At 37.9% G+C, this 23,396-nt stretch overlaps 1 protein-coding gene across 3 annotated transcripts in view; it reads left to right on the top strand.

Moving 5' to 3' along the window:
* LOC115211937 (zinc finger SWIM domain-containing protein 8) overlaps positions 1-23,396 on the top strand; it is an 82,662-nt gene that overhangs the window by 27,662 nt on the left and 31,604 nt on the right. For all 3 annotated transcript variants that reach the window (XM_029780690.2, XM_029780691.2, XM_036503346.1), the window contains 7 exons: positions 8,046-8,199; positions 12,117-12,211; positions 12,647-12,819; positions 15,097-15,204; positions 18,471-18,552; positions 18,961-19,081; positions 20,691-20,886. In XM_029780690.2, the coding sequence (XP_029636550.1) occupies positions 8,046-8,199; positions 12,117-12,211; positions 12,647-12,819; positions 15,097-15,204; positions 18,471-18,552; positions 18,961-19,081; positions 20,691-20,886 (929 nt within the window). The remainder of the gene's footprint in view (positions 1-8,045; positions 8,200-12,116; positions 12,212-12,646; positions 12,820-15,096; positions 15,205-18,470; positions 18,553-18,960; positions 19,082-20,690; positions 20,887-23,396) is intronic.

Here is a 23,396-nt window from a genome sequence, read left to right as displayed (position 1 = left end):
ACATTCTTCACCTAGGAAGGTTTTGGCATTTATAAGCAGCCATCTTTCCCTTTTTCTGGCAAGGGTGTAGTCAATTTGGCTAGTATGTCGGCCCGATCAGTAAGTGAATAGGTGACTGGTAGGTTTCATGAAGTTAGTATTGCAAACCATAAGATCATTCGCATCGCAGAACTTCAGCAGCCTGGTTCCCTCCTCATTGCGGGAACCATAACCGTAGCCTCCATGTATGCCATGGAAGCCCCCTGCATGTTGTCCAACATGCCCATTGAAGTCACCAGCCACAAAGAGAGGGTCCCTGTCGTTCGTCGATGAGGTAGTCTGCAGTAGGGCGTCATAGAATCGGTCTTTCTGTCCATCAGGTAGCCCTAGCTGAGGGGCATAGGCTGATATAATGGTTGCTAATCCATGATGAAGCACTAATCTAATCTTAAGTATTCTGTCGCATACTCTGACTATCTCAATTACCTTATCTACCCATTTTTCAGTGAGAAGTATGCCCACGCCTGTGAGGAACCTAGCAGAACCTCCTCTTCACCTCACTTCTTGAATGCAGCATATATCAACACATATCCGTTCAAGCAACTCAACAATCTCGCCAGACCTACTTTTCAGTGTGCCAACATTGAGGGTGTGGGAGGTATAGGCCCTAGGCACCTTGGGATGGGGGACAGTAGCTTCATGTACCTGAAAGGAAAACCCGCATTTGGCAGGATTCATAGACAAACAGTGGACTTAAGTTCAAACCGCGTACACTACACTATCATATTTTGCAATGTATGATCACTACCTTATATAGCAGGGGATGGAGTGGTGTAAGACTTTTGAAGTGTACATGGGAGACAACCAGGGATGACAAAATTGGGACTTCCTGTAAAGGTGGAGGGGGTGGGAGGGCGAGTGCACCATGAAAACTAGCAGCCATGAGGGGGCGCCTCTCATTTTTTGGAGAAGGAATACTTCATTGTAGGTATTAAGAGACATAATTGAGAGAGAGATATGTTGCAGATTTAGGGGAGATGCGTGAGCTAAATTTATCTTAGACATCGATAAGTAAGGGGAACTATAGAATGATATATATTTAACACGAGACGTGAGGCTGAAATAGACAGAGTAAAACAGAATAGAGATAGACTAAAAAGGTGAATCAATTGCGCAGAAATAATACTAGGTAGTTAACGGGTTGAATTTAAAGGAATGCTTATCTGTGATTCATCTCTTCTGTTCGTAGTTTACAGCAAAAGTTTTGAATCGAAAATGGGGGAGCTATAATGCGTGTGTTAGTTTATATAGCATGGTGATGGAAGGGGAGTAGGAAGTCCTGTCGAGTGGTAATCGAAAGAGATAGGGAGACAGACCATGTGAAGAGATAGAGAAAAACATAGTGAGACAGAGAGGGGGGATCGCGACCCACGTAAACTAGCAGCCATGAAGGGGCGCGTCTCATCTCGTGGAGAAGGCATACGTATATATTTCAATTTAAATATAGCCACTCTTCAGGTCAAAGAGAAAAACAATAAAATAATTAAATAAATATATGTATGTAATCTTGTAAAATAGGAAATATCTTAAATATATTCTGGTGTAAATAAAAATAGAATAAATATTTATTATAAAAATAAAATTTATATAAGAAAAGAATAACAAACTATAATATATCATTACTAGAAAATAAAATACAATTAATTAAATTATTTAAAACAAATATAATATATATATATATATATATATATATATATATATATATATATATTAATAAATAAAACATATGCATATATATATTAATAAATATATATATATATAAAGATACAAAATATACATTAAGTGAAAACTAAAATATAATTTAATCTATATACATTAAATTAAATTATTTATTTATATATCTATTTAATAAACATCTAAGTTAAATCTTATTATAATTAAGTAATATATACTAAAAAATCTTCATGTTAAATTATATACATAATACTAGTACATGCTATGCATATTAGAATTAAAAATAGAAAATGCTACAAATATATACACACCTATTATATAATATAAACTTACTATATTATTAATTTATATATAGTATATATAGATTTAATATTACACTCACTAATAGAATTGACCAAAATATCAATTAATATTAAACTTATTTACTTAAATGTAATACTATGTATCAAATAAACCTTCTAACTATTAAATATATATTGTCTTACAAAACTATTTCTCAAAGTAAATTATATGTAATATGTTAAGTCACATTATGAAAATAATAATGAACATAATGAATTAAATAGATATACATATTGTAACTAGTAATTATCAAGAAACTATATATAAATTTATATTTTAACAATAATAATGATAATCAAACATAATACAATTCAAAAATTAAATAATATTGTTAAATAAAAAACGTTACTTATCTTATCGATGAATATTATATAACTGAATTTTAAATGTAAAAATGTAGGTTTTAACGTTTATAAGAAACTAGCTTAAGGTGACCCGCTCTACGCATGGGTAAGGGTGTGGTTGTTACTTTCTGTTGCTTCCTTTCTGTTTTTTTATCACTACATTCTCCCTCTTTGTTTCTCTTTCATTTTCCCACTCTCTTACTATCTATCTTTCTCTATCTATCTCTCTCCCATTTATAAACAATAAAAGAACTTGAGTAAGTTAAGAAAGAAAATATGTTGAAAGATCAATCATAAATATCAGGCAGTGACAACGGAAAGGTCTGCTTCAAGGCATACAACAAAACACTAACTTTTAAAAAGGACAAACAAACTTGCGAGCTGAATAAAAATAATAAAATATTGTAAACCAAAGTTTGAAGGGATAGAATCTGAGGATAGTAGAGTCATCATGGCTGGCATTTCTTAACAGCAGACAGCAACATAGTGGCAGTTTAACGGCTGGCATAAAATTTTGAATTTGATGTAAAAGAAAATTCCTAAACACCAAGTTTTGAAGTGATTCTTTCTCACGACAGTAGACTCACCATGGCAAGCATTCAAAACTTCTTCATCGTGAACGGCAACACATTGAAGATTTAAAGGCTGGCGCAAATTTTTTAGCTTGATGTAACAGAGAATTCCTAAACACCCACTCCTGTAAATTTTAATCCCCTTCCAGCCCCATTTAGAACTCTTTTCACATTTTGGTTAATATAACCCGATTTCATTTGGGTCTACTCGGGCCACATTTTACAAGATGAGGAATTTTGTCCTAGAGGTCACTCCTTTCATTTGAGGAAAAAAAATAGTTGCCATACAAACTTGTCAGCACTTTTAACATAGGTGTGCATATTTTCAGCTCAACCGACCACATAATGCACACATTATTTATATATATATATATAGAGTTGGCACATTGAAAGGTAGGTCTGGAGAGATTGTAGAGCTGCTTGAACGGAGACGTGTGGATGTATGTTGTATCCAGGAAGTAAGGTGGAGAGGAGGTTCCGCTAGGCTCCTCACAGGCAAGGAACACAGGTATAAGATTTTCTGGGCAGGGAACACTGACGGGGTCGGGGGTGTGGGTATACTTCTTGCAGAGAAATGGGTAGGTAAGGTAATTGAGGTAGTCAGAGTAAGTGACAGAGTAATTAAAATTAGATTAGTTCTTCACCACAGGACAGTTACCATCATCTCGGCATATGCCCCTCAGCCAGGGCTACCGGAAGGACAAAAAGACCAATTCTATGACACCCTATTGCAAACTACCTCGTTGACAAATGACAGTGACCTTCTCTTCGTGGCAGGTGATTTCAATGGACATGTCGGACGGCATGTCGGGGGCTTCCATGGCGTCCATGGAGGCTATGGTTTCGGCTCTCGTAATGAGGAGGGAACCAGGCTGCTGGAGTTCTGCGATGCAAATGACCTTATGGTCTGCAATACCAACTTCAGGAAACTCTCCTCTCACCTAGTCACCTACCGTTCTGGCAGACACACCAGCCAGATTGACTACATCCTTGCCAGAAAAAGGGAAAGAGGGCTGATTATAAATGCCAAAACCTTTCCAGGCGAAGAATGCACTCCTCAACATAGATTAGTAGTCAGCGACTTTAGGATCAGAGCTAAATGGTTGCCCAGAAGAAGACCTGCTTGGAGGAGAAGGGTCTGGAAGCTTAAAGATCCTGCAAATGGACAGAGATTTAGAGACATACTACTCGAAGCCTTTGACGAAATAGAAGGGGATATAGCTTCACTTAATGTGGAAGACAACTGGAGATTTCTACGGGACAATCTGCTGACAGTCACTGACCAGATCTGTGGATGGAGCAAAGTACCGTCTCAACCCAGAGTAACATGGTGGTGGAACACTGTGGTTGACAGGGCTATTAGACAAAAGAGACAGGCTTGGAAGGACTGGAAGAACGGTGGTAGCAGGGAATTGTATCAGACAGCCAGAAGGGAAGCTAGGAGACAGGTTTATTTAGCCAGAGGGGAAGCGGATAAGAAAAAATTTGCCATTGTTCTGCGCCGTGAGGATGAAAGACTTGAGGTATTTCGTGTTGCAAGACAGTGTGTGAGAGAGAATCGTGATGTGGTAGGAGAGAAGTGTGTTCGCATGGATGATGGTTCACTTGCACTAAATGAGGAAGCAAAGAGAGAGGTTTGGAGATGCCACTATGAAAGGTTGCTGAATAAAGAAAATGAATGGGATAAAGAAAGTCTGCCGAATATTGACCCAACAGAGGGACCAGCTATACGAGTTGATAGTTCCGTGGTAGCTAAGGCAATTAGAAGCATGAAGACAGGGAAAGCCCCAGGCCCATCAGGAATTACTGCAGAGATGCTCAAAATATCTGGCAGTGTCGGCTATAGCCTAGTCACCCGTATAGTTAATCAGGTGATACACGAAGGAGTCATACCCAATGACTGGTGTAGCAGCGTACTAGTCAACTGCTACAAAGGTAAAGGTGATGCCCTAGATACAAATAATTACAGAGGTATCAAGCTGTTGGATCAGGTAATGAAGGTTACGGAGAGGGTCATAGCCCAACAAATTAGAGAGAGAGTTAGTTTAGATGAGATGCAGTTTGGGTTTGTGCCAGGGAAAAGCACCACTGATGCTATATTCCTGGTAAGGCAGCTGCAGGAGAAATACCTAGCCAAAGATAGGCCCCTGTACCTGGCTTTCGTTGACATGGAGAAAGCCTTTGATAGGGTCCCCCGATCCCTCATCTGGTGGTCAATGAGGAAACTAGGGATAGATGAATGGCTGGTGAGGGCTGTGCAAGCCATGTACAGAGATGCCGTAAGCAAGGTTAGGGTTGGCAACATGTACACAGAAGAATTCAAAGTAGAGGTTGGGGTCCACCAGGGTTCAGTACTCAGCCCCCTCCTATTTATCATAGTCCTCCAGGCAATAACAGTGGAATTCAAGACAGGTTGCCCCTGGGAGCTCCTCTATGCTGACGACCTCGCTCTAATTGCTGAGTCACTATCAGAACTGGAGGAGAAGTTCCAGGTGTGGAAGGAGGGTTTAGAATCGAGGGGCCTTAGAGTCAACCTAGCTAAAACCAAAGTACTAATAAGTAGAAAGGTAGGCAATCCACAAATGTCCTCAGGAAGATGGCCCTGCTCGATCTGTAGAAAAGGTGTAGGTAGAAACTCTATAAGATGTACCCAGTGTAAGCTATGGACACATAAGAGGTGCAGCAATGTCAAAGGTAGGCTAACTGGGAAGACAGTCTTTATATGTGGCAGATGCTCGGGAGCATTGACCTCCGAAAATCTGCAGAAAACAACTTCCGTCACTTTCCAGGGGGAAAAATTAGAAGTAGTTGATAGCTTCCGTTATCTAGGTGACCAAGTCAGTAGTGGGGGTGGGTGCGCCGAGAGTGTAACTGCTAGAATAAGAATAGCCTGGGCAAAGTTTAGGGAGCTCTTACCTCTGCTGGTGACTAAAGGCCTCTCGCTCAGAGTGAAGGGCAGACTGTATGATGCATGTGTTCGAACTGCCATGCTACATGGCAGTGAAACATGGGCCGTGACTGCTGAGGACATGCGTAAGCTCATGAGGAATGAAGCCAGTATGCTCCGATGGATGTATAATGTCAGTGTACTTACTCGACAGAGTGTTAGTTCCCTAAGAGAAATGTTGTACCTAAGAAGCATCAGTTGTTGCGTGCAAGAGAGACGATTGCGATGGTATGGTCATGTGGCGAGAATGGATGAAGATAGGAGTGTGAGAAAGTGCCAATCCCTAGCAGTTGAGGGAACCCGTGGAAGAGGTAGACCAGGAAAACCTGGGACGAGGTGGTGAAGCACGACCTTCGAACATTAGGTCTCACCATGGAAATGACCAGAGACCGAGACCTATGGAAGTATGCTGTGCGTGAGAAGACCCGGCAAGACTAGTGAAGCCATAACCTGTGGCCCCTACCTGGGGCGTAGTCAGTCCGCCTGTGCATACCTTCCTGCTTGTGACACTTGTGAAGACCTGTTGAGGCAAGTCAAATCGAATCAAGTCAAACCAAATCAAAATAGATGAACATCAATGGAATTTGTATCCTTGTGGTACCAGTGCCGGTGGCACATAAGAAAACCATCCGAACGGGACCGTAGCCAGTACCGCATCGACTGGCCTCCGTGCTGTGGGCACGTAACAAACACCGTCTGCCAGCCTCGTCTGGCACCTGTGTCGGTGGCACATAAAAACACCATCCGAGTGTGGCCGTCTGCCAGCCTCGTCTGGCACCTGTGTCGGTGGCACATAAAAACACCATCCGAGCGTGGCCGTCTGCCAGCCTCGTCTGGCACCTGTGTCGGTGGCACATAAAAACACCATCCGAGCGTGGCCGTTCGCCAGCCTCGTCTGGCACCTGTGTCGGTGGCACATAAAATCACCCACTACACTCTCGGAGTGGTTGGCGTTAGGAAGGGCATCCAGCTGTAGAAACACTGCCAGATCTGACTCACCATGACAAGCATTCAAAACTTCTTCATCATGAACGGCAACACATTGACGATTAAAAGGCTGGCGCAAATTTTTTTAGCTTGATGTAACAGAGAATTCCTAAACACCCGCTCCTGTAAATTTTAATCCCCTTCCAGCCCCATTTAGACCCCTTTTCACATTTTGGTTAATATAACCCAATTTCATTTGGGTCTACTTATAAGATGAGGAATTTTGTCCTAGAGGTCACGCCTTTCATTTGAGGGAAAAAATAGTTGCCATACAAACTCGCCAGCACTTTTAACATAGGTGTGCATATTTTCAGCTCAACCGACCACATAATGCACACATATATATATGTGTGCGTGTGTATGCATTATATATATAAATTATGTATTCTAGTGAGGGATGTAAGAGGATTTTTGTGGACATGCTGGTGTGCAAGGTGTTAAGGAGGCAAGGAAGTGGAGATGAGTTGTGTGTATGTGAAAGTTGTGATGGCATGTGAAATTGTAGAGTGGTAAAGGTGTAAGTGTATTGAGGGTAAACGGTGGGTGGGAGTGATATGGGATAAGAGCAGGAGAAAGAGGACTTGAAGAATTTCAAAGGAGAGTTAATACTAAAAGAACTATAGGTTTGGAGAGAGAAACTGAGCTCCTGTTCCTTCAGGAGTCAAATGGTGGAAGGGCTCAAGTGTAGCCATGATGAAGTTCAAGAGGTATTGGGTGGAAATGTCAAGAGATAGGAGACTTGTTGCCAAGTCAGATGTCACTATAACATTGTGTGAACTTAGTCAGTGGCCAGTTTGCCCAATGTAAAAAGATTGCAGGGAGAACATTCAAGTGCATATATAAGTACAGTGGAAGGAATCTCTAGTGTGTAAAGTGTAATAATGGATGTGATATGTATATACACATCCTGTACATATACCACGTCATTCTAATTAATGAACATGGAAATGTATTGGTCATAGAGTTTTTATGTTAGAAGTGTTTTTTAGATATTTATTTACTTTTGTAATACAGGTATGGCTATCTCAGTGTGAATATTTATAATGTACTTACTCAAACTAGACTCATTAGTAGTCACCTCAAGATTTTATGAAGTATGAAGTGTTTGTGAAAATAGTAATATCTTTTATTTCTTTGCAGGAGACAAGATTGTGACACTGGTGGAAATGTCTGCACAGGCTGTTGCTTGCCACATTCCTTTTGAAGTTGTTGAAAATTTCCGACAGCCTGTTCCAGATCAACTTCAACTCAGGATTGCTTTTTGGAGTTTTCCTGAAAATGAAGAAGATATACGGTAGTAAACACTTTCTTCCTTCATTTTGTATTTTCCTTTGCATTTTTTGATCATGTGAAAATGTCAGTGCTTTATTTTTTTCATTCATACTGTTATTGAAAAATAGAGTAGCAAGAGTTAAATTACACAGTGAACATGAGCTTACTCTACCATGCTTATTAAGGATGAGCCTAAGCTATGACGTTCTGTTTCTCTTTCCTATTCTTGGGGAAATAAATGTAACATAGAAATGTTAAAACAATGAAGGCAGCTCCTAGATGTACAATTCTTCTATCAATAATTTCTACAATAAAGACATCTCACTTGTTTCATTTTGTTTGTAAAAGTTAAGCTAGTGTAACCAAAGTTAGACTGAATGAAGAATTTCTTATACTGCTATCTGAAATATATATCTGATTGTTTGTGTTTATTTCATGGGCTTGGAAGCTTTATATTATTGATGCTACTATTCATAATAAAAGCAATTCTTTCATAGAGAAGTCTAATAAAAAAAACTTTAGCAATGATGTGTGGTTGTATTAAATGCGGTTTAAAGTATGTTAAGATCTAAATTGGGGAAAATTGTCCCTTAAATAGCTGAAAAGGGGCGCTTGGCTAGTCTATCACATAAGGGACAGACAGTCCACGTAAAGCTAAATAGACTTGACTGTCATGTGATGAACCAAAAATAGGCAGCTAAAAGTAAAATGCCACTACGTGGGTAACTAAAGGTCAAGAGTTATCATGTTTCTGCTACAGAACTTCCATGGTATAAGTGCCTCATAAAACTCAGTTGACTCAATTGTTGATAGGATGAGAATCCAGTTAATCAAAACCATGTACTTGGAAACATACTAGATGTGTCAAGATTCAGGGAAGAATCCAAGACATATGGAGGGATGCTCTACTGCAAATCCCTCCAACATTTGCCTACATGGAAAAACATATGTACAATGAATTCTGACAGTAGGTTGTAAAATTATGCTTAAAACTCAAATTTATAATTTATTCTTTACTCGTTAAATCACTAGTGCTTCATGCACAGTATTTTCAGTCTACCTTAGAAATATCACCAAAATGCTATAATTATAAAACATATGATATAAATTCAATGTTGATATGTTAAGTTGCTTGTGAGATTTATAGAGGAAATGGGGAGGTTGTAAAATTGTTTTCTCACTGATGTTCATAGCACAAATGACGTATATGTCTCTAACTTGGAACCAAAACTAGGTTGTTATGAGCTTATTTACCTCTTAGACTTATAGATTCAATATTGTAATATTTGTAAACAATGACAGAGATGCTAGACTGAGATCAAGTTGAACTGGAGTGTTTCATCTCTCAAAAGGCAGTTAGTGGCAATAATATACCAGCATCAATTATATTGATGATATTGCAACTTTACAAAACATATCCTTCTCTTGAGCTTTAAAATTTATTCTTTTAATAACTTCAGTCAATGAACTACAGCCATATGGAAGGCTTAGTTGATGTATCAATGCCAGTACTTATTTTCAAGCCTGGTACTTGTTTTATTAATGTCTACTTGACAAACCACATTACAGGACATAAGCAAACATGGACACTACAGTTCTATATTTAAGAGATGAGGAATTGTGTACTTTATTTACATTTGACGGATATTTGTCCTCATCTTGTTTGTTGTTAACACAACATTTTGGCAGATATACCCTCCAGCCTTTATTAGGCGTCTTGGGGAAATTTGGAACCTGGATTCTCATTCCTAAGGTATTTTTCAATGTTGTCGTTATTCAGGTCACTGCCTGGAATCAAACTCGGAATCTTGGGATTAGTAGCCCATGCTCTTAACCACTATGCTATATGCCCGTGGACAATTCTGGAGTGAATTTTAGGGCTTATAAATCTAATATTTTTCTATCCTTCCTTAATACCGGTTCCCATATGCTACTCATATCTGCACTCGGTCTGCTTAGGAGGTTGTTGTGTCCTAGCATATGTGTTGCTTCTTTTAGTTTTCATATTTTCCAGTGGTGTTCTCTGTCTATTATTTTAACTTCATCCCATGGGGGGCGGTCTCCATTTTTCCATACATGATCAGCTATACCCGATTTATCAATATCTCCTCGTGTCACAGCTTTGTGATGTTTGTCGACGAAAGCCCTAAAATTAACTCCATAATTGCCCGTGGGCATATAGCGTAGTGGTTATGAGTACAGGCTACTAATCCCAAGATTCCAAGTTTGATTCCAGGCAGTGACCTGAATAACAACAACATTGAAAAATACCTTAGGTAAATAACAAATGTAAATAATGTAAATAACAAACATGGATACTAACACATATATACAAACATATACACACACTTACAATGAGCTTCCATACAGGTTTCACCTTCCAAATTGTAATCTCAAAACATTAACTAGGGTAGCGTGCCAGTATAACTCCAGTCTATTGGTTGGTACCAGCAAAATAATTAGGCATCAGTTTAAATTTACTGATCTGACTTTATGTTTAGTAAACTGCATCATCATCATCATCATCATTTAACATCCATTTTCCATGCTGGGGTGGTTTGGACGCTTTGATTGAAAACTGGTAAGCCAGGGCGCTGCACTAGGTTCCAATCTGATTTGGCATGGTTTCTATGGCTGGATGCCCTTCCTAATGCCAACCACTCCAAGTGTGTAGTGGTACTTTTTACGTGCCACTGGCATGGGTGCCATTGATGTGACATTAGCATCAGCCATGGCTACAGTCTTGCTTGGCTTGACAGGTCTTCACACACATGGTATATCACCAAAGATCTCAGTCACCTGTCACTATCTTCATGTGGCCCATTGCTTGAATGGTGCTTTTTATGTGCCACAAAATGTGTATTTGAATAAAAGCTCAAGGGCATTTTACTGTTTGAAACTATACTGATTTAGAATAAAAGAATATAGACAGTACACGCTTCAATTTTTTAGTTTTAACTCATTAATGAATACAGCATTTTAGTGAGTGTAGAGCCTCTCTTTTCATAATAATGACATTTTGTTTTCTTCCTGAAACCCTATTATGGAAGTAGTATGTTTGCTTATATTATAAACCAATTTGTGAAACCTCCTAATACATATACTGAAACTTGATACCACAGTGTAAAATATGTCTTGTTCTTGCAGTATTTCATTCATAAAACCCATATATTCTAAGGTTGTCTGTGTCATCTATTTAACTTAATTTTATCTTGTCTTTTTGGCTATCATTGAAATACTTTTGCACTCACTCATCAAGCATCTTTTTATTTCACTATACTTTCACACTAATGTAGTCTTCCCTCATCAACCCAATGGTGTTTATCTAAGCATTTCTTAACTTGCATGCATTCAATAAAATTGTCAAGTTTGATGCAGTGCATTTAACAAATCATCTTTAATTCATCCTTCTCTAATTGTTGTAAGTTTACTATGTAGTTTCTATATGGGATGCACTATGCCTTGAGAAATATATTCAACTAATTTATTTCTTTTATGAAAACAGAATTTGTATACTGCTAGCAGTATACAAAAAGTTTTCCATCCACTTTACATTCTAGAGATTTTGCTAGCACTTATTCCATTTACTGTACCAATTGTCTCCTAAATTATTTATCATAAAGTTTAACTCTAGCTAGTTTTCTTGAGAAGGCCTACATTATTTGAGTGCTTATTCTATCTTAAGTTGCTGTTTATTTTGTATCTGTAATTGAGATTTTTTTTTATCAAATGCTATTGAATTTGGCAGCTTCTAGTTTGTCATAGACATTTTTATTCAAATCTTTTTATTCTAGCCTGTTCTGTCAAATTTAAACTTTTTAACTGACTCTGCAACACTTGGATTGATTGCTTTTTTTTCTGTTAACTATAATGACTATTCCCTTTGCTGGATTGGGGTCTTACACTATTTTTATCACTTTTTAAAATTTTCTTTGGTAGGTTGTATTCTTGCCTGGCCAATGGCAGTTCTGATGAATTCCAAAAGGGAGAACACTTGTATAAAATGAAAGCTGTGAAAGAAGCATTGCAAATTGGTGTGTATTAAGCTTTCCTTTTACTATGATTTTATTACTTTTCCATTGTTAATTAAATTTATTTGATTCTGTCAAAAATTCTGTTTTCAGTCAAACTTTTGCCAATCATTACTTCCTAGCACTGAAACTTTCTGGCATTCTTTGGCTGCTTAAATTTTCTTTTTGATGTTAATCTAGATATTCATAACAAACATAAGTCACACCAGCTTCACTAACTAGAAGGGGAGGGTAGATAGTCTTTAACACTCCAAAAAAAGAACATTATAATGCTTATTATATTTAATTTCCTTTATGGTTTTGTGTTCTTTGAGTTATTCTCTGATAAACTATCCATATTTTTTGTATTTGTCAAACTTTTGTACCTGATATGACCTATTCAATGTCATCAGTTATCTGCTTTTTATACTAGTTTTTATTTCATTCATATTATTTCAGGTTTTCATCTCAGTGCAACTGTAGATCCCTCCCAAAGCTCAACTCAGGGTAAAGGCTCATACAATGTCGCAGTTGTATTTGACAGAAGACGAATCACTTCTTGTATGTGTACTTGTGGAAGCACAGCATGGTGCTCTCATGTAGTAGCTTTATGTTTATATAGGATTCATCAGGTAAAGAGATAGTCTAAGTCATTCACCTTATTTACTAGTTACAGTTATTTTGTCTTTTGAACAGGTGGTGATGGTGTATTCTCATTTTCATTACCATTTCTTATCCTGGGATAAGTAGATTTTACCTATAATACTGTTTTCTATGTATCACTATTCATTGTTAACTTATCTGCAATACTTGCACTTCTTAGTTCTAATCTGTTTCCTCCAAGTTTTCTTTAGTCAAATTTTACTCTGCTTTTCACTACCATTTCACTATACTTCATTTATGTTCATTGCCTATACTTCATTTATCTTCATTACCCATATACCTTTCTCTCTTGCATTACATTTATTTATTTATCAACTCGTTGTGCTTGACCTATCCCTTAAAGTTCTCAATGCATGGCCACCAACCCATTCATCTTTAGACATTCAGTTCTACTACATTTATTTTGTACAATTTATATATCTAAATCTCTTGTGGTGACATTTGATCCTCTAATCAAACCAAAGAATCCAGGTTTCCGTTACTTTTTAAAATTGTTGATGTTGTATGTCTTTCACAGCTTCTGACAGAAGTGTCAACCATTTTACAGTGACAAGGTAGGATTTGAATTCAGTACTAGAACAGATTCCACAAGTTATCTCATCCAATGCTAACAATTCTGCCAGTCCGCTGTCTTAATTGGTACTTTTCTATTGATCCCTGAAAGGATGAAAGGTGGAACTGATCTCAGTGGGATTTGAACCCGTGTAGGGAGTCAGAACAAATACCACTGGGCATTCTAACAACTTATCATATAGTCTACCTTTTTGAACAGATAGAACTCTTTATTGCCAGCCATACATTTTTGCAGCTTGTTGATGGTTTCTGCTATTTAATATCACCATGGCTATTTCAAACCTTTTAATTCAAGCCAACTCTTCCAAATTGCAAATTTGTTCTATAGCAGTTGAATTAATTTTTCACTAAAAATCGTCATCATTATAAAAAAGTTCATCCAATCATCCATCCTGAATATCTTGACAATGATCTGTAGGTCAAGGCTTTGTTTTTTAGTTTCTGTGCATTTCCTCAATAGGTCTCACAATCTATTCTGACTCCTACTTCATCTTTGTTGTTAACTTCATTTTTAGTTCTCTTGTCTTCTTTACACTCTCATTTATGCCTCTCACTTATACTCTTTGTCAGTGAGGGCAGATTGTCAGTATCACATAAGACACACTTCCTCTAATGGCCATACTCACAGCCTCAATAATATTCCATGCCTTCGTTTGCAATCCCTTCTTTGCTTCTCTTCCAGTTAAGCTTAATGTTTAAACTTCTATGAAAAAAGAGCTTACTTGATATCTTCTTTATTTAATTCCTTCTGAATTTGTCTTTTATCATTTACTGTGTTATCTTGTACTCTATTCCTCTACATTTTATCTACTATTTGACATTGTTCACTTAAATATGTCATGTACAATGAAATCAAACTCTAACAAATGCCTAGCTTTCCTCTACTCCTGTAGTTCCTAAATAGTTTACCACAGCACATTTGTGTGTCATAAGTATGTCCTCTCTCCTTAACACATATCATCAAGTTCATGTTTCTCACTGATAGGTATGCCTCATTTAGTCCATAAAGAAATTTGTACTTAATAGTAGTTCTGTAGTTTGGGATGAAATATATACATATCTTTTAAATTCCTTTGTTTTTTTTACTTTATTGCACCAAGTGCACAATAGTATTTTTACTTGCTCAAAAGTGTACTGTAAAAGGAAGCAAAGGAACGATAGTTCTATATGATATAATTCTTTGCATCACTTTTCATACAAACATTTATTTATGCCATATGAAAACTTGACTTCAGTTAAGTATATTTCACCTCCCAAAGTCTTCTGTTATGTGAGAGCCTATCAGCTTGAACTTGCATGCATCTGTTCTATAATTTTTTCTACTATAAGTACAAGGCCTGAAATTTGGGGGCAGTGGTTAAGTTGATTACATCAACCCTACTACTCAACTGGTGCTTAATTTATCAACCCCAAAAAGATGAAAGGCAAAGTCTATCCAGCATGCTAACGATTCTGCCAACTCGCCACCTTGCACTTGTTCTATAATGATACACAGGTTTTATATCTATACCATTTACAGATCTTTCTGGTTTGTCTCTCAGTATCCTGTGAACAAAAGTTTTTATATATTACTAAAACATTGACTTTCCTTGACAAAAGCAATTTGCTTAAATTATCACATTGTTAACTGGATTAGGGTGTTGTAAAGGAGATTTTCCACATCTTTTTTCCAGTCTCATTCAGTTTGTTTGCGGGCTCCTGTGTCTGAATCACTTTCAAGATTGCGTAGAGACCAATTGCAGAAATTTGCTCAGTATTTGATTAGCGAGCTGCCACAGCAGGTAATTTTTATATTTATATATACATTTTTCATGTATACTCTGAAAAAATTGTCATTCAGAATTGGGCTGTTAAGTCAGTCTTTATTTCTCAATTATCATTGAATTATCTAATCACAACTGTTTTGTTTCTATTGTGTCTGAGTGTTGCAACTGTTTTTTATATTTATCTGGAACGTTTTTTTTTCATTTTTCTGCATCGTTCTTGACAAGTTAAAATTAAGACAGTATGCAATTTAGACCAGTTTCTGTAAACTTATATATGCTAGTAAGAAACTTGATGAAATTTTTTAAGTATCTTTAAAAAAAAACGAAAGGGAAGAATGTTTCAGAATTTTATAAAATGTCTTCCATTGTTTCTTTACCATAAATTTACATGTCTATATAGTTTTATACTTCTTGCCTAAGTAGGTGGGAATGTTAACCCTACTTTTTTATCTGAACCCCCTCAAAAGTTGTGGTTGGGTCCAAATAGCACCTCAAAACTAACATTGTAAACCATATGTCTCAAAAACAAGCGGAAGTGGCTTTGATAATAGTGGGTAATAAACTGTTCAGTAGAATTTGGAAGGCACATGATCAGGCAGATTTTATGGATCTAGACACTTTACCTGCACCCCGAAACATTTGGGAGGCTGGTAAAAATATTGAACTCTTGGCACTGGATGAAATCGTAAAAGAGATGATCTCTTCTGATAAAAAGTTAGTCATTACTTATTCTAGTGATGGATCTAAAAAAACAGGGAGCTAGATCTTTCTCCGTCCTGGGGTTGACTATTAATGGTCATTACAGACCTCTGCCAATTCTGCTTGTAGCATCAGAAACAAAAAATAACCTGGCTGATTTGAAAGTGACTGTACTTTTGCTGCTAGAAGCAGCAAGTAATATTCTAGTTGAAACACTATTTGAAAAAATTGATTTTATTATCTCAGATCAAACATCACACAATGTTGGGGTTGAAGAGATTATAGCAGGAAATCTCAGCACAGAACACATACCTGAACATCTGTTTTGCAATGTGCACCCTTCAGTTATGTTCAGTTTAATAACTAAACTGTGGAGTGACATTGAGAACACAATTGGACAAGACAAAATTTATTTGAGTTTTCTTGTGAATGCAACATCAAGCTCATCCAGTGTCACTGAACAGGCTCTTGATTGCATAACAAGATTAATCAATCATCATTTTGATCACAAGTCCTGGAACAAAGCCAGTGAATTCGACATTCTCACTCAACCAAGGGTTAATAAATTTGTTGCCCTGAAGAATGAACGCTTTAACCGTTTCATTTTGACATGTGGAATAACTTTGTTCCACCTGGATTATGTGGCATCGTATTTGGCAAAATATGAGCATGTTACAAACCAACTGGCTCATATTGTTTGATGTTTCATAGATCTGGAGTTCCTCAAAGTCTTTTATTGCACAGGAGCACTGATTGGATTGCACCTTGTTGAACCATTCCTCTCACTCACCACTTCAACAAACACAACCTACTCAAAACTTGTACCTGCTTTCAAACAACTTTATGATGACCTTTCCACTGTGGATCCAAACCAACTGCTAAAATGTACATAATCCTGCACTCAGTTTCATATCTTCAGGCAGTTTCTAGGAAACCAGCTATAATGAAGATATTGCAATCAAGTTGAAGCCAGAGGTTTTTAAAAGTACTGTCAAGGTTTCTTCCAAAGTTAGCAGAAGGTTTCCAGAACCAGAAGGAAGTTCTGTTAGGTTTTGGAAACATCATCAGTCTCCCCATTCTCTAACAAACATGGATTTAGCTAAACTAGAGAGAGCTCCCATTCACAATCTTGACTCAGAATGCAGTGTGGGATTTATCAGCTACAAGTTGAGTTGTCAAGATGCTAAGCAACTCAAATTAACATCTTCTTTCCAAGTTAAATCTGAGTCAGCTGATCTGATTGAACGTCAAGTGTCTGGGGCATTCAGGCAATATACCAAACTCACCAAACCTGGCAGGTGGGTGGGGAGTGCCTGGCATCATTAAAGAATGGAATAACTGCCAGTAGTAGGTAATGGTGGAGGGACTGGAGAAGAAAATCACCAACACTGCAGTGGATAGATAACAAACAGCCAACTCAGATATTTTGAAAAATCATGCATTGAATAACTTGGTATGAGGTTCATTGTATTGTGTGGCAGATACTGGTGGCATGTAAAAGTGCCCGTTACACTCTTGGAGTGGTTGGCATTAGGAAGGGCTTCCAGCTTGCCAGCCCTAGTCAAACTGTCCAAACCATGCCAGCATAGACAACGGACATTAAATGATGATGATGAATTATGGAACTCGAAAAATGTTTTTTTCTTTTGTAAAATTAAATTACTTAATTATTTGTTATTAAACTGTTTATTCTACATCAAATTTGTGTTCTATAATCTCAAAAACATTTATAAAGACATATCACATGACATTCTTGGTAGCAGCTACTGATTTCTTGGAAAAATTGTGTATTTTGGCTCCCATATTGGAAAGTCAGATTGCAAAATTAATACTATTTTTGGATTCAGCATATTAAAAAAACCAATGCTAAGCTGCTAAATACTATATATTTACATACACTATGGGATTTTAAATTGATTAAATTAGTATTTATCTCTCTTATCGAAATCACAAAAAAAAGTTTATATCTTTGTTTTGTTACCCTAACCACAACTTTTCATGGAGTTCTCCAAACAGAAGGACTTCTATAAAATTTTACCTTGTTTTATAATTGAACATTCTTCAATAAAAATTTATATAGTCTCTTGGGTGTCTAGAATTATAAGTAAAACTTATACATCACTGAGGAGGTCTTAGAAAACTAAATTGTCTTCAGAGTTTTTGCCAGTTTAAAGACAACTAAAAATTGGACATGCACCGGGAAGTGAATCGTGAATTAGCCAAATATTCACTCCCTACTGCATGCCCAATTTTAATTGGATTTAAGAGTTGTTTCTCTTACCTTTCTTGACAAGAATAATTTGTTAAAGCTAATAATTTTTGTCTTCATTACTTGTATTAATTTCATCATCATCATCATCATCATCATTTAGCGTCCGTTCTCCATGCTAGCATGGGTTGGACGGTTCAACTGGGGTCTGTGAAGCTGGAAGGCTTCATCAGGCCCAGTCAGATCTGTTTCTACGGCTGGATGCCCTTCCTAACGCCAAATGCTTTAAGTCACTATTTAAAAATGCTTTAAGTCACTATCTTGTTTTTAGCCCCAACCTAACATTTTTATTGAATGCTTTGTTTCCTTTCAGATTCTTCCTACAGCACAAAAACTCTTAGATGAACTTCTCTCATCTCAAGAAACTGCTATGAACACTGTTTATGGTGCTCCTGGTGAGATTTTTCTTTGTATTTTAAATATTGATAAAAAGAAATCTTTGACTTTTCTCATATTTTTACAAAACCATTCGAGCTGCATTAATATCAGCAACCTGGAAGTTGTGCAAGGGTTGCACCATGTCATTTTTTCTCTTTTTACTAAATGAAATTCTCCTTATTTATAATCAAGTTTAAGGGTGTGTGGACACAGTTTTTACTGGCAGTATGGGGAAATAGCTGAAGATAAATTGTCAGTAGATAGGTAAATAGATCTATTTTGTAACAAGTAAAAAGAGACAAAACTCTGATCAAGGTTAAATAAATGCTAGGACTTGAGATTCACATATTATTAAAACTGATATATTAAAGCTAGTTTATGATTAATTTGTTTTAATCTTTGTAACCTATGTATTATTTCAACAGATCCAACTGCTGGTCCATCTGCTAGTGAACAGACATCTTGGTGCTTGGATCCTGATACACTGCATGAAAACATCAAAAAAACACTTGTGAAACATTGTCTCCCCACACCAATGGTCTTTAGGTAAGTAAGTGCTTGTAATATTCTTCAAATATAGAATAATAGTTGTAAGCACATGCATAAATATAGGCTAGAATTGTATGTATTAAAAACAAGTATAGAAAAACGAAGAAATATATTGAGAAATGAAATCCATTTTCTGTTTCCACCAAATGTGTTATAAATTCAGTTACCATGCAAAAAATTAACCAACTTCATGCTTTATTTATAATTCTATTTATAAACCAATATTATCGCTTTTCTGTAGTTTTATAGTCATCATTTTCGTTTCCACCACTTTTTGTATTTGTCTCACAAGTGCAGTTGTGGCTTTGTGGTTAAGAAGTAAACGTCTTAACTATATGGTTTGGGATTCAGTTCTGGGCCAACTAAAGCTTTGTGAGTAGATTTGGTAGACTGAAGCTGAAAGAAGCCCTTCATATATGTATGTGTGAGTGTGTATATGTTTGAGTCTGATTGTTTTGATATCATGTGATTGCTATAAATGAGTGTCATTCATTTCGACTATTCTGCAAAAAACATGTCTTGCTTGAAAACAGCTAAGGATTGGTGACAGAAAGGTCATCTGGCTGTAGAAAATCTACTTCTGTAAACTTCTGATCCATGCAAGCATGGAAAAGTGGACATTAAATGATGAATATTATACTGCCAGTCATCACTCCCTCTCCTCTTAGCCACTTCCTATTGACATCCTTTGTTCTTACCATCAACCACCACTACCCCTATTTCTTATTCATCACTCACTCTCTTTCCATACACTTTTGCAACATTTACCGACCCTTCCTGATTCTTTTACTCACCTTCTTGACCGGTTACCTTGGGAGTATACCCTTGCTCCTTCATGCCATCACCTTTATCTCTTTCAATACCAATTTCTTCTACCAGTATATAATGTGAGGTACCAGTATATGATGTGAGGTAGCCTCAAATCTCCTCCTACTCAACCCACCTCACTGTCCTCCTTACTTTCTCTCACACACAAACACTACTCTTTTTCCTTCTTTTCTGTTACTCTCTTCCCTAACACTGACCCTGTTAGTTTTTCCAATACCATCCTCTCACAACAATATATCTTGTTCCTTTTGTTATACTTTAACTCCTTAGCACCTAACCTAAAGACCCGATCTCCTAATTTCTTTCTCATTTGTGGAAGCCCTTTAATCTTCTGAATTATAAGGCAACCTCATTAGCACTGGTGCCATGAAAAAAAGCATTGAGTACACTTTGAAAAGTGATTGGCAAAGCAAACAATGCAACAGTGACACTTGTTTACAACCATCGGATAATGTCAAGATACAAACACCCATACACATACATATATACATTGGGAGTCTTTCAGTTTCTGTCTACAAATCCATTCACAAGGCTTTGGTTGGCTAGGTTTATATGAGAAGACACATGCCCATGGTGTCACACTGTTGGAATGAGCTTGAAACCATGTAGTTGGGAAGTGAATTTCTTAACCATGCAGCTGTGTCTGCACCTATTATCTCTTAGCTTCACTTTCATAGTATTTATAAGATGTGAAATTTGCATTTAGCAAAATTTTTGTGTTGAATTTGGGGTTGAAAAACGGTTAATATTCTTTTTTTTTTTTTTATTTATATTTCAGTGATGTGAACTATTTGTCTTCATCAGCACCACCAGCTGCTGCAGAATGGCAGAGCTTATTGAGACCACTACGTGGTCGAGAACCAGAAGGTATGTGGAATTTACTTTCCATAGTACGCGAGATGTTCCGTCGCAGTGACAATAACGCCGTCCCACTTCTTGAGATACTCACAGATGAAGTTCTACAATGTGAACAGGTAAGTTAAGGAAAGGTTTTTATTTTTTACTTTTTTTATTTATTTGTTTTGTGTCTGTGATGCCAAATCCTCTTGATTACTCATATGATTTAGTCTCATGTACATTTTTTTCTACTGTTTTGAAAATTAAAGATTAAAAGTGGATGAAAGTGTCATTTTATTCATTTTACCTTAGCCTTTTTAATATCAACCTACCTGAAACCATCTGGTTCAAAAATGCAAAATACAAATAACTACAGGGGTATCAAGCTGCTGGATCAGGTAATGAAGGTTACGGAGAGGGTTATAGCCCAATTAATTAGAGAGAGAGTTAGCTTAGATGATATGCAGTTTGGGTTCGTGCCAGGCAAAAGTACTACTGATGCTATATTCCTGGTAAGACAGCTGCAGGAGAAATACCTAGCCAAAGATAAGCCCTTGTACCTGGCTTTTGTTGACTTGGAGAAAGCCTTTGACAGGGTCCCCCGATCCCTTATCTGGTGGTCAATGAGGAAACTAGGGATAGATGAATGGTTAGTGAGAGCTGTGCGAGCCATGTACAGAGACGCTGCTAGTAAGGTGAGGGTTGGCAACGAGTACAGTGAAGAATTCCGGGTAGAGGTTGGGGTCCACCAAGGTTCAGTCCTCAGTCCCCTCCTATTTATCATAGTCTTCCAGGCAATAACGGAGGAATTCAAGACAGGATGCCCCTGGGAGCTCCTCTATGCTGATGACCTTGCTCTAATTGCTGAGTCACTATCAGAACTGGAGGAGAAGTTTCAGGTGTGGAAACAAGGATTAGAATCGAAGGGCCTTAGAATCAACCTAGCCAAAACCAAAGTCCTAATAAGTAGGAAGGTGGACCAATCACAAACGACTTCAGGTAGATGGCCCTGCTCGATCTGTAAAAAAGGTGTAGGTAGAAACTCTATAAGGTGCACCAAGTGTAAGCTATGAACACATAAGAGGTGCAGCAATGTCAAAGGAAGGCTAACTAGGAAAATAGTTTTTGTCTGTGGCAGATGCTCAGGAGCAATAAACACTGGAAATGTGCAGAGACCAACTTCTACCACGTTCCAGGGAGACAAACTAGAAGTAGTTGATAGCTTCCGCTACCTAGGAGACCAAGTCAGTAGCGGGGGTGGGTGTGCTGAAAGTGTAACTGCTAGAGTAAGAATAGCCTGGGCAAAGTTTAGAGAGCTCTTACCCCTGCTGGTGACAAAAGGCCTCTCGCTCAGAGTAAAAGGCAGACTGTATGATGCATGTGTACGTACAGCCATGCTACATGGTAGTGAAACATGGGCCGTGACTGCTGAGGATATGCGTAAGCTCGCAAGAAATGAAGCCAGTATGCTCCGATGGATGTGTAATGTCAGTGTTCATAATCGTCAGAGTGTAAGTACCTTGAGAGAAAAGTTGAACCTAAGAAGCGTCAGTTGTGGTGTGCAAGAGAGACGGCTGCGCTGGTATGGTCATGTGACGAGAATGGCTGAAGATAGTTGTTTGCAAAAGTGCTACACCCTAGCAGTTGAGGGAACCTGTAGAAGAGGTAGACCCAGGAAAACCTGGGACGAGGTGGTGAAGCACGACCTTCGAACTTTAGGTATCACCAAGGAAATGACTAGAGACCGAGACCTATGGAAGTATGCTGTACGTGAGAAGACCCGGCAAGACTAGTCAGGCCATAACCCGTGGCCCCTACCTGGGACGTAGTCAGTCCACCTGTGCATACCTTCCTTCTTGTGACACTTGTGAAGACCTGCTGAGGCAAGTGAAAATCAAATCAAAATAGATGAACATCAATGGAATTTGTATCCTTGTGGTACCAGTGCCAGTGGCACACAAGAAAACCATCCGAACGTGGCCGTAGCCAGTACCGCATCGACTGGCCTCCATGCTGTGGGCACATAACAAACACCATCCGATCGTGGCCGTTTGCCAGCCTCATCTGGCACCTGTGTCGGTGGCACATAAAAGCACCATCCGAGCGTGGCCGTCTGCCAGCCTCGTCTGGCACCTGTGTCGGTGGCACATAAAAAACACCATCCGAGCGTGGCCGTTCGCCAGCCTCGTCTGGCACCTGTGTCGGTGGCACATAAAATCACCCACTACACTCTCGGAGTGGTTGGCGTTAGGAAGGGCATCCAGCTGTAGAAACACTGCCAGATCTGACTGGCCTGGTGCAGCCTTCGGGCTCCCCAGACCCCAGTTGAACCGTCCAACCCATGCTAGCATGGAAAGCGGACGTTAAATGATGATGATGATGATACTCATTTTAAAGTGTTCACAACTAAAACATTCTATCAAAATGTAATGTAAGGAAAATAACAAAGTTATTTGTTTTACTAAATCCCTCTAAATTCTTGATTATTTTAAAAAATTGAAATACATAGGCCCAGGCATGGCTGTGTGGTAAGAAGCTTGCCTCCCAACCACATGATTCAAGGTTCAGTCCTACTGCATAACATCTTGGGCAAGTGTACTATAGCCTCAGGCCAACCAAAGCCTCATTAGTGGATTTAGTTGATGGA

The sequence above is a fragment of the Octopus sinensis genome, linkage group LG5 (assembly GCF_006345805.1).
Source record: "Octopus sinensis linkage group LG5, ASM634580v1, whole genome shotgun sequence".
Lineage (NCBI taxonomy): Eukaryota > Metazoa > Mollusca > Cephalopoda > Octopoda > Octopodidae > Octopus > Octopus sinensis.
This window is presented reverse-complemented; position numbering and strand designations above follow the sequence as displayed.